This window comes from Coptis chinensis, chromosome 8, assembly GCF_015680905.1.
Source record: "Coptis chinensis isolate HL-2020 chromosome 8, ASM1568090v1, whole genome shotgun sequence".
NCBI lineage: Eukaryota > Viridiplantae > Streptophyta > Magnoliopsida > Ranunculales > Ranunculaceae > Coptis > Coptis chinensis.
In genome coordinates, this window is record NC_141463.1 from 77695519 (window position 1) to 77708105 (window position 12587).

Here is a 12587-nt window from a genome sequence, read left to right on the forward strand (position 1 = left end):
TGCAAAGCAGAGCGAGCCTTGAAGTCATCGATACAATGGCTATAAACCTTCCCAAGCTTGTCTTTCCACCAATTTTGGAGTTTGCTTCATTGAAAGCGATCAAAATGTGAACCCCGCCTGCGGCGGCTTTAGGTGTTGTTTGTAAGGTTGTTTTAACCGATGAAAGAAAAAATGGAACCCATCCTTCATATCATTTTGGGAACTCTAAGGTATCAAGAACAAATGGTAAGAGGAGCAGCATCATTTGCATTAGGCTAATTTGCTGAGCATTTGCAGCCTGAACCCTAAACCCTAAATTACATCTCACTATGAAATCGTTCTTCCATGCATTTTAAATGCCCTTGAGGATGTGTCTGATGAAGTGAAGGTAAGTATTGGATGGAGGTTAAATGCTTCATGGTTTATTTATGTACACCACATGCATAATGGTATTACCTGCTTCTACAGGAAAAATCATATTATGCACTGGCTGCATTTTGTGATAACATGGGTGAGGAAATACTTCCTTTTCTTGATCCCTTGATGGGGAGATTACTCACAGCACTCCAGAATAGCTCCCGAAATTTACAGGAGACATGCATGGTATACTTGCCATCTGATTTTTGCTTTTTTTGTGATAAGTTTTAAACTTTTAATTTTTAAATACTGGTTTAGTGTTTTTGATTTTAAGTAATTTTTTTCTTCTAAAACGACGATGATGCTTGCACAGTCTACAATTGGTTCTGTAGCCACTGCAGCAGAACAAGCCTTTGTTCCATATGCTGAAAGGGTTTTGGAGCTGATGAAAAATTTTATGGTGCTCACAAATGATGAGGACCTTTGTTCACGAGCTAGGGCTACTGATATTGGATCAACACTTGCAGCGTTCGAGATTGAAGCAATACGAACATGGTGGCATGTGAGGGAAGGGGAGGGAATGTATGAAGATGAGTTTGCTAAGGCGAATAAAGTTGTCGGCATGGTAGGCATGACAACTTGATGAGCTATTCCTGTTTTGATGGTCAATATATTGTGAAAAATGCCACTATTTTTCGTGTTTGAAATATTTTCTTCAAATGGTAGTTGCATCAGGCATCAGCTTTTTCATATTGTTACTATTGGATTTATATAGGGGTTCTGGTTCTGGTCATTTCTCTGAATGAAAGGGGACTAGGAGGTGCTTTTTAAGTGAATACCTTGAAGTGTACTAGGGCAGTATGCGATATTTAGTGCTTTATGTCACAATATCTAATCATCCATGATCTTATTATGAATATTTTCTTGATGTTCTGCACAAAGAATGAAGGCTGGACTTGATTTGTTTAGGAGTAGTTTTACCCAATAAAAGGCAATTCTGAATGGTTACATTTCGTCATGTTTTCTTCGTAAGTGGAAGTTTTTCTTGTGATTGTTGCTGAAACAAAGGTCGAGTAGGTGCTTCTCTAGAAGTTAAAGTGCAGGGGATGGCATTTATTGGTGTCTCTGTGATTATACAAGTTTTGATAAGAATTCCAAAACTTATGGTATGTTATTGTAGTATATTGATTTCTTACTATGAGTTTGTCTTAATCTGGATGTTGAAAGTGTCAAGCCCCAGGGGTTGGATTAGAAATGGTTTGGCAGAATGTTTAGTATAATGGTGGTGGTTATTGTATCATTGATTCTATGTTATTCGCAATATTGATCTTTAGTGTAGGGGATGTTTTCTGTGGATGCTTCGGAAAATGAAGGTCAGAATAAAATGAGGGTACTTGACTGTCGCTGTCAGAAACATGTCTTCAGACTTTGTATCTTAAATGTAGTTTTTAGAAAAATTACAGTTAAGATGGAATCGCGTTCACTTTGCAGGAAACGTATGATCAAGAGCATGCTACGAAAGAACCCATATAGACCGACCGTAACGCAACGCACGTCGAGCGTCGAGGTAGCGCCGCAGGCACAACGACGCCTCGCGGGCCGTAGGCACGGGCATACCCTAGTATTCTAACAAAGCACAATGGTGTGGGGCCGAAGGGCCCAATCCAATGGCCCAAAATCTTTTTTTACCAAATTATGACCTGGCAGAAAAAACGAATTCCACCTGGTATGCTGTTTCTATTCGCAATATCTGGGTCCATCTGCTTCTCTCCCATATCACTCTTTTTTAGTGCTCGACTTCTTACTGGTCGTTCTTACCTTCTTCAGTCTAGCTGTTTTAAGGTAAGTTTGCTACCATTTTATTTATTCCTTTTGATTCTCTTAGTTCTTTTCTTTTTTATTGGTTTTAAAAACCCCCAAAAGAACAACCTTTTCCATCCTTTTTTTCGTCCTCATCAAGGTCAAACTATCCTACGAAAGGACAATACTTTTTGGTTTTGCGAAATATCAGCAGTTTTGTTTGTAACAGGACTTAGAGGGGCTACAACTTTTGCCCTTGCTCTACAATCAGTTCATGAACTCCCGTTTTCTTCATTTCAAGTTGGTTTGAATAAGTAACTGATCCCTTTGTTTGTTTTTTTTTCTTTATAATGATCAGGTGTTGTGAAATGGGTTATGAGAGTAATGTTATAGAGACCGAATCTATTTATCATAAAGTTACTAATCCAACACTTTCACCTATTCATCTTCAAGGTTAGTTAGTTATAATACTAAGACTTAAAGTTTGTTGCCAGACAATATTCACATAAAGTTTGTTGCCAAACAATATTCACATAATTTTGTTTTCTTCTCTGATATATGTTTGTGTTCTCAATGATCACTAATTAATTCTATATATGCTAATTTGTGTTTTTTAAGACACTCTGACACTACCGCTTTGGCTTTCCATGGTATGTACTTCATTTTTTATAGTACTTAATGTCATTGGATCGTCACTGTTGGGAATATGGGATTCAAAACATGAGGAGATAGTACGTACTAGGTAGCGCCAAAGGCGCGTTGAGTTCATCAGTGTCGTACTTCACTTTTTGGCCAAAACAACAGTACATCTTCGACTTTCTACGATTCCATGGTACGTACTTCAGTATTATTGCCATTGCAAACTCCAAACTTTCGTTTTCGTTGTTAATCTTTTTCTGTTTTACAGGATCGCATGGATAAGGGTAAACGTCCAATGGACCCTTCTAAGAATCCATCGAACAAGAAAACCCAGATTTTTGTTCCGGTTGCAGATAGACTCTTCCTCCAACCACCTACTCCTCAACGACCTGCTCGCTCCCGGGTATTACTCTCGCCTGGCTCCATTCTGCTCAGTTGCGCTTGACCAAAAACTGCTTATGTTGCCAATTCTCATTACGTTTTTGAACTCTGCTTATTTGCTCATTATGTTGCCAATTTGTTGGTTTCACATTACATTTTTGAACTGCTTATTTGGTTTATATAGCTTCTGACGCCACCAATCCTCAACAAAGGGAAACGCCCTTTTGACCCTTCTAATGAACCTTCCAAGCAGAACAAATATGCTTTTGTTGCCCTCCAAGATATGCTCAGTCTTCAACCGCCTCCTGGCTTCTGGGTATTTACTGCTCCTATTTTTCTATCTCTATCTCGCCTATATATATTTCCCCACTTACGTTGTCGTTACTGTTGGCCCATTTTTGTGTTTGGTTTATTACCATTTACTGTTTTATTCATTTCCTTCTGGTCCCCACATTTTTAAAATTTAATTATAACTACCGTTTATTGATTTATTCATATCTAATTTATTCCTCTTTCTCCCCATCCGTCTATGTGTAGAGAACACCCCCTTCCTCCAACAAAGAGACATAACTAACAAAAGGAATGCTAGGTCAGCATGCTCGAAGGGCAAGAGAAAGGCAGCTCAGACTTCGCCAACCAAGCGCGTCGTGTAATTGGCCACCAGCTGATAGGTTCAGCATTAAATACCTCTCCTTCACTTCCCCGCACTCCATCTACAACTGATAGGTGGCGAGCACAGGGTACTACGATTACACCTTGTACGACACCATATAGGCGTCTTCCTTCTTCTGAGTTTCTTCAGAAATCTCTATCATTCCTTAATCCTGTCAGGCTGTTTACACTCCCTGAAGAACATGTCGCATCAAGTACCCATGACAATGAGATCTTCGTGCCAACGCGGTCTCACCAAAATGCAAGATTAGTACGGGGTTCAATGAACCTTTCTCTTGGTTCTTCCTGGTTGACATTTTAAAAAAATCTATAATATTTTCTTCTATATTCTTTGCAGTGCGGGTAACTGCGTGTCTACTATCTCATCATTAGTTCATCCAATACCACCTTCAACAAATGCAGCTTCAACTTCTACATCATCATCAACTAACCGAAATCCGCGGTATATTTCACATTTATTAAAACAGGAATGCAAAAATATTGGCTCCTTTGTCTAAATAATGTAATTCTTCTCTCCTGTAGACCACAACCATTTGGTGATCCTGCACAATACTGTGAGGATATTCACAATAATGGCTTTGACCATCCGATTTCTGCTAATAATGCTGACATCAGTGATGATGAAGACGAAGCTGACAATATTTAGTGACTTTTTCACTAATTCGTATTTTTTAACCTTACATCAACTGAATTTTTTGTTCTATACATATCTATTTTAAGTTCCTACTTAATGGTGATGTCTTTTTATGCTATTTCAAACTTAAAGATCTATGCTAAATGATATTTTGAGATCCCTTAAACACATAGCACCTTTTTAAGTGTGCAGGCCTCAATGTTGATGAGTACTTTTATATGATTGGTTTTTTTTTTTTAACATTTAGCGTTCAAGTTTGTTCTTTTGGGGTACTAATGTTCAATCTTTTGGACGGGTGTAATAGGTGTGGGACCACTGGATCATGGCCCACACTATTAAGTTAAATATAAACTATATAAACTCTGAGATTGTGTGGCCATGCAAGTACGCCACTCTTCTCCTTCTTTGCCTCTCTTTCTTTCTTCTTCTAACTCTTGCCCTTTGATTAACCAAAACTAACTTGGTATCGGAGCAATCTCCTCTATCAAATCTCTTCTCTCCCTTCCAACTAACAGGGGGAGGAATTCCGATCTCCCTTGTTCAATCTGCTCCAAACTTGGATCTTTATCCTATGATGATACTCTACTGATATTGTTCAATCTGCCTCTCTCGTTGTTTTTTTTCCAACTTGATGGTATGATAGGGTATCTATGGATTGTTGGATTAGTGATCTGATTATTGTCGTCTAGTGCTTCCTTATCGCGTTCGCTACACTTTGTTTCTCTCTTTTGAGAGCTACTGTTTTGCCCTATGGTTGAACCCAAAACTACCCTCCTGTTGATGACTTCTCGTATGTTGGTAAGTCTCTTACGTCTGTCAAGTTTAATGGACACAATTATCTTACCTGGAAGCACGCTATCTCACACTTTTTGATTGGAAAGAGGAAACTGAAGTATGTTAATGATGAACCACTGGATAAACAGGACTCAGGATATGATGATTGGTTTGCTGAAAACTCAATGGTAATGACTTGGCTTTGGAATAGTATGGAGCCGTATGTGGCTGTGAATGTGCAATTGCTTGACACAGCAAAGAAATTCTGAGTTTCTCTACACGAGATGTACTCTCAAGAAAATAATGTCACAAAAATTCATGATATGTTCCCGACTATGTTTGACTTGAAACAAGCAGAAAGTACATCTATATTAATGAGCATTTTAGCAAGTTTAAGGGACTTTGGGATGAATGGCTTGTTTATCACCCTTACACCACGGATCTTAAGATTCAAAAGGAACAACGAGATCAAATGTAGACTATGATGTTCTTACATAGTCTCAATTCTGAGTATACTGCATTTAAAGACCGAATTCTTGCTGGTGAGACCATACCCATGGCCTCTCAAGCTCTTTCTCGACTCATGAGGAAGAAACAGGAAAACATAGTAACTTTACCACACCCTATGGGGAGTTCAACATTGATTTCTTCAGGATTTTGTGGAGGCCGTGGTAGTGGTAGTGGTCGTGGTAATGTTTGTGGCAACCGTGGTGGTGGTCGTGGAGGCCGAGGTAACCTGGGTAATCTAAAATGTACCTTTTGTGGTCGAACTAACCACTTGGAGGACAGGTGTTGGAAGAAATATGGCAAACCTGAGTGGGCTAATCAAGTTTTTGAGGAATCTTATACTTCTAATGCTTTTGTTCCCTTAGCGGGAGGTGTCTCCCCAACTTCTTCATCTGCCGGTACGCGTGATGAGATACTGCATCAAATTCTTCACCAACTTTCAAATCTGTTGCCTTCTAATCATGTTCCTGCAACGGCAACACTTGCTGATTCAGGTAATACAACATTTATGGGTACTTCACCCTCATCATGGGTGATTGATTCTGGTGCAAGCTCTCACATGGTTGGTAATATATCTCATTTTGATCGTTTTGTGCCTTCTCAATCCAATATTATTCTTGCTGATGGATCCTCTCGACTGGTTCTTGGAACTGGAGTCTTACAACCCACCAAGAATTAACTTTAAAATCTGGTTTATATGTTCCAACATTTCCATTTAATTTGTTATCCGTGAGCCAATTGACCAAGTCCATGAATTGTTCCATAACATTTACCCCAACATTTTGTGTATTTCAGGATCTCACGATGAGGACTGTGATTGGTTCGGGGCATGAAAAAAATGGGTTATATTATCTAGATGCTGCAAAGTCAAGTTCACCTTCAGCTTTGAGTGCTTCAGTTTCTACCTACCAGTGGCATTGTCGGTTAGGTCATCCGTCAGTTGATAGGTTAAGGGCGTTAATTCCACAGTTGAGTCCAGTGTATGTATTGGAATGTGATGCTTGTCAATTAGGCAAGCACCACCATAGTTCTTTTCCTAGTCGTGGTGTTCAACGTCAATCGAGCCCTTTTGATCTTATACACACCGATATTTGGGGTCCTGCTCGAATAAAAAGCACTCTTGATTATTCTTATTTTGTTATCTTTGTGGATGATTTTTCTCGCATGACTTGGTTGTTTTTATTAAAAGATAGATCTGAATTACCTCGTGTTTTTATGTCATTTTACAATGAGATTTTGACGCAATTTGACAAAAAGATTAAGATTTTGCGTTCAGATAACGCTCTTGAATATGCTAGGAGTACTACTCTCCAAGCCTTTTGTACTAAAAGGAGCATTATTCATCAGACCACTTGTCCACATACGTCTCAGCAGAATGGTGTCGCTGAGATAAACATAGACACTTGTTGGATGTAGCCCTGCACTTTAATGTTCACTACACATGTTCCCAAAACCTTTTAGGCTGATTCTGCCCTTACTGCATGCTACCTCATTAATCGAATGCCATCTCCTGTCTTGGGTCGAAAGAGTCCTTTCTCTTTACTTTATCCTTCCCAAAATCCATTTGCCTTATCACCACGGGTGTTTGGTTGTGTAGCCTTTGTTCATAACTTAGGTCCTGGTCAAGATAAACTAGCTCCTTGTTCCACCAAGTGTGTCTTTCTTGGCTACCCTCATACCCAAAAAGGGTATCGATGTTATTCTCTTGCGACTCGTCACTATTTTGTTAGTGCTGACGTTACCTTTTTTGAGTCAATTCCGTATTTTTCGTCCACTGGTCAGATTTATGATACTGACCTGGTCTCCTCTGGCCAGGGGGAGTTCTTGCTACCAATGATTCCATCTACAGTGTCTCTGTCTCCACATGTAGTGTCTCCACCTCCACCCACAGTAACTCCGAGCCCATTTCAGGTTTATCAACGTAAAAAGAATTGTCGTGAGCTCTCAAAGGTACCTGCCGTTGAACAATCACAGTCTTCACATGAGGTTCCTTCTGCAGTGTCAAAAACACCTAGAGTTGAAAATTCGGTAATCTCAAAAGCACCTACTGTTGAACAATCACAGTCTACGCTAGAGATCCCTCCTAACCTTGATGTACCCATTGCTCAAAGGAAAGGTACTCGCCATTGCACCAATCCTTCTTCGGTTGTCTTAAAGGCTCCAATAGTTGAACAATCACAACCCCCACCAGAAATTCCTCCTTCTGATCTTGCTCAAAGGAAAGGTACTCGCCATTGCACCCAACACCCGCTCTCCAACTTTGTATCTTGACACCGCCTATCTCCATCTTTCCATTCCTTTGTTGCTGCTTTGTCTACTGTGTCTGTTCCTACTTCCTATACACAGGCTCTTTCTTCAACAGGGTGGAAGCTTGCCATGAATGAGGAGATAGATGCCCTTCATACCAATATTACTTAGGGAACTTGTTCATCTTCCCACTGGGAAGAAAATTGTTGGATATCTACCAGATGGTTCAATTGAACGTCTTAAAGCAAGGATGGTAGCAAAGGGGTATACACAAACTTATGGGGTGGATTATATGGAGACGTTTTCTCCAGTTGCTCGTTTAGACTCTATGCGAATTTTAATATCTGTTGTTGTCCACTATAACTAGCCTTTGTACCAGCTTGATATTAAAAATGCCTTTTTACATGGAGACCTTCAAAATGAAGTGCACATGGATCAACCTCCAGGTTACTTTGTGTCTGGAAATGAGCATATGGTTTGTCGTCTCAAGAAAGCTATCTATGGGATGAAGCAATCGCCTAGGGCCTAGTTTGATAAACTCAGCTCAGTGCTACTTCAATATGGCTTTAAGCGTTCATCCTCTGACCACTCAATGTTTGTTCATCACTCTATTGGGGGTACTATCCTATTGATTGTGTATGTAGACGACATCATCATTACAGGGAGTGATTCTACTGGTATCGCAAACTTGAAAGCTCACCTTGCTACTTAGTTTCATACCAAAGACTTGGGTCTTCTTCGTTATTTCCTCGGCATTGAGGTAGCACGGTCCAAGGACAGTGTTACATTATCACAGAGAAAATATGTGTTAGATATTCTTTCTGATGTTGGGCTTCTTGGCTCTCGACTTGTTGACACTCCCATGGATCCAGCTATAAAACTAGATGCTACGCAAGGGGTGGTTTTCCCAGATCCTGGTCGCTATTGCCGCATGGTTGGTTGTCTTATTTATTTAACTACCACTCGTCCAGACATCACCTCTGCTGTTGGAGTTGTGAGTCAGTTCATGCATGCTCCTAGGCAGCCTCATTTGGACGCTGTAATCCGCATTTTGAGATATCTCAAGGGTGTTCTTGGCAGAGGTTTGATTTACCGGCGTTCTTCAAATTTGTTGATTTCTGGATATTCCGATGCCGATTGGGCAGGTAGCATCATGGATAGACGCTCTAGATCTGGTTATTGCACCTTTGTTGGTGGTAATCTTGTCACATGGCGTAGCAAGAAACAAAGTGTGGTTGCTCGATCTAGTGCAGAGGCTGAGTATCGTGCTATGGCACATACTGCTAGTGAAATGTTATGGGTTTGGTCTTTGCTTTATGACTTTGGGATACGTTCTCGTCAGCCTATGGAGATGTACTGTGATAATCAAGCTGCAATCTTCATTGTCAATAACCTTGTGTTTCATGAGTGCACCAAACACATTGAAGTTGATTGTCATTTTATCCGAGACCTTTTGATGCATAAATTGATTGCTACTCCCTATGTCAAATCTGAAGATCAGTTAGGTGATATCTTCACAAAGCCACTGAGTCGAGTAATCCTTAATATGTTATGTTCCAAGCTAGGCATATTTGATTTATATGCTCCAGCTTGAGGGGGAGTTTTGGAAGGGTGTAATAGGTGTAGGACCACTGGATCATAGCCCACACCCTATTAGGTTAAATATAAACTATATAAACTTTGAGATTGTGTGGCCATGCAAGTATGCCACTCTTCTCCTTCTCTGCCTCTCTTTCTTTCTTCTTCTAACTCTTGCCCTTTGATTAACCAAAACTAACTCAATCAATTTGTCCATTTTATAGAACTTGGAGTGTTGCCTGTTCGTTCTTTTCCCTTATTTCTCGTAAGCAATCTCCTGGGCTTTTACTTTGTTCATATCTGGATTTTCTTTAACTATCTCCTAGAAGGTTGAATTCATGATCATCTTATCCTTAGGTACATGCTTGCAGAAGGTCTTGATCTTTATGCTATTGTGTCAATATTGTTCATAGGAATGGTAAGTTGTTTTGTGATTTGAAAATAATATCCTTGGCAGAAAGTCTATAACTACTGGTTATTTTGTTTTTTATATTTGTGTTTCTTAATATTTTTTTCAGGTTATGAAGCACTACACCTTCTCAAATCTGTCAGAAAACTCACAACAAATTTTTGCTGCTTTCTTCCATTTGATATCATCGTTAGCAGAAACTTTTGTGTTAGTGATTAGTAACCGTGCTTGGTTTCTTATTATTGTCGCATTACCTGATATTAATATTTTTAAGCTTTATTACATCTCAGTACCTATTGTGACCTAATCATATTTTTCTGCATATTCATATATATGGGTTTTGATATAGCCATGGAAAAACATAGCTGGTCACATGTTGGATTTATCTTCTTCTCAATTGTATCCTTGTAGTCTGATTATTTTTGACTTCATATATTTGTACATATTTTCCAAGCACTTTCCTTTTTTTTTTTCTTAACGTTTTGCTTTCGTGATCACTCCAGTTATTCATTGTCATAGCAAGGTGGCCATCTAATCTCTATTAGACCTTATGACTTCATATGTTTATCCACCATTGAGAGTATTGTGTGCGCCATGAAAGCACTTGGGAATGATTGCCAGGAGTTGGAGAATCTCTTGGAAGTGTTTGAGTCCATGGTTGTTGATCAGAGGTGGTGCAAAGATGAAAGTTTAGGCAAAATATCTTCAGTGTGAGTTTTACTTGCTAAACTTTTATTTTCTTTTGATTTAGACAATATAATATTGTAAAGTACCAACGTACTTAACTGTAATGAAGAAATAGTATAATTCCTGTTTCATGAAAACCAAAGTTGATAGGCAATGCTTTATTTGTGTTTTGCTGGAGATTGTTGATAGTGTGAAAAACACACTTCTTCCTTCAAAGATGTTTAGTAGAACCATAATGAAATGAGCTTATATTCAGAACTCATTTGATTTCTATCTTCACAACAACTGCAAGAAAGGAGATTTTAGGAAGTATTATTTGATTACAAATTGGTCTTCCTGGTTAATTGAGGAATTTATGGTAGTGGGAGATATTTGATTTGATAAATGTCTGTTGCTGTCATTCTACTCCTTTTTGTGTGAATCCAGCACCAAAATACTGGCATTGTTGGCTGATTTGATTTTTTTCATCACGTCTAGGAGCTTTTGATAGTCAGATATATTCAAAGTCACATCGAATGTAATTCTGGGAATATAGGGCCTCCTTAATTTATGTATTACTCTTAGAGGCGTAGTCTGAGCTTAATTTGTTGGATGTTGCGGTGCTGCATGAATATAGGCTTAGTCTGCACGCATTTCTATTTTTGCTTTGATATCATGGTTTAGAAATGATGAGATTAATGTGTTAGGGTTTGTTTCTTTTCCCCTGGGAAATATTTTGATCTGTTCCAAGCAAATGGTGAGTATTTGTTCTGGAATTTCGTTGAGATCCTTTTAATGTTTAATGATTAAAGAACCTAGCTACATCTCCTTTTCATTGTTTGACTCTCTGATATTAATTGGAAAATAAATACATGCTTGATGTTAAGTTTTACATTCAAAATAAGTTAGTGTTTGCGAGGTGCTTTTACCATACTAGATCATGAAACTACGTTCCTCTGTACACCACTCTGTTGTTATCATCTTCATAGTTGCGAAAAATCTTACATCAAGGTGACAAGATAATAATTACAACCTTAAAGTACTATACAGATTGCAGTAGAGTATGACAATGCAAAGGAACAGCTACATGTTTCCTGATTACTTGACAATGCTATTAGTTACTAGAACACAGCAGAAACATTGCTAAATTGTTCAATCAATAAGTAAACTTTGTATGAGAGATACATAAAAGTAACTCCTTGCAAATGGATTAGGATGTAACTTCATGTATACGTCTAGATGTAGTTGTTTTGTATCATGTTATATACCTGGGTGTTTTTTTCCTTTATATTCCCGTGTCATTTGTTCGATTGATCTTCTCATTCTTTCTATCTTGTTAGAAGTACTTGAGGGGGCATTACTTTGTTACACATCTTCATATTCTGGCTTGCATGTGTTGATTATTGGCTTCTTCTTTGAAAAGGACCCACGATCATCTGGATTGGATTCTATGACTATCCAGAAGTTGTTGATGGGGTTTCATACAATCATACGTGCATTTTGATTCTATGACTATCCAGAAGTTGTTGAAACACCCCATACTATGTAGTGGGGTGTTTCATACAATCATACGTGCATTTTGGGACTGATCATTTTGAGTCATGCATATTATGTACTAGGTAGTGCCCAAGGATTGTTTCACACGAGGAGATAGTACGTACTAGGTTGCGCCGAAGGCGCGTCGGGTTCATCAGTGCCGTACGGCACGGGCATACCCTAGTCATCCAATGAACCTACCATGTTATCCAATTTATCCAGCAAAACAAAAACTTTAAGTGTTAATTAAGTGCATTGTTTTAACCCAACACTGTGTAATACTTTGATCTCTACTGCAAAAACTGCTCACTCATCAATATTCAAGAAAATAGAAAATTGGATTACCAACAAACTAGATAATAAAAACACAAAAGAATGAAATGAAATCATTGTGTTCCACGTGATCAG

General features: G+C 38.7%; 2 protein-coding genes across 4 annotated transcripts; both read left to right on the plus strand.

Moving 5' to 3' along the window:
* The first annotated feature begins 299 nt into the window (after positions 1–299).
* On the plus strand, positions 300–1490 carry LOC147483193 (importin subunit beta-3-like). Its single transcript, XM_086580914.1, has 3 exons — positions 300–367; positions 448–582; positions 710–1490. Exons 2-3 carry the CDS (start codon positions 487–489, stop codon positions 977–979), a joined length of 366 nt encoding a protein of 121 aa, XP_086437040.1. The 5' UTR covers positions 300–367; positions 448–486; the 3' UTR covers positions 980–1490.
* A 585-nt stretch (positions 1491–2075) lies between these two features.
* LOC147483194 (sodium/hydrogen exchanger 6-like) lies at positions 2076–10834 on the plus strand. 3 transcript variants are annotated; one of them, XR_015206787.1, is made up of 8 exons: positions 2076–2178; positions 2495–2589; positions 2809–2968; positions 3044–3178; positions 3341–3472; positions 9926–9986; positions 10087–10376; positions 10481–10834. XR_015206787.1 is itself a non-coding variant. In XM_086581245.1 (7 exons), the coding sequence occupies exons 5-7, from the start codon at positions 3393–3395 to the stop codon at positions 10282–10284; spliced, it is 339 nt and encodes a 112-aa protein (XP_086437371.1). In that variant the 5' UTR covers positions 2079–2178; positions 2495–2589; positions 2809–2968; positions 3044–3178; positions 3341–3392; the 3' UTR covers positions 10285–10834. The 3 variants fall into 3 exon arrangements, 2 of the variants coding, with proteins under 2 accessions (XP_086437372.1, XP_086437371.1); XM_086581245.1 differs by having other exon boundaries at positions 2079–2178; positions 10087–10834; XM_086581246.1 differs by lacking the exons at positions 9926–9986; positions 10087–10376; positions 10481–10834 and adding an exon at positions 3694–3835.
* Positions 10835–12587: the final 1753 nt, after the last annotated feature.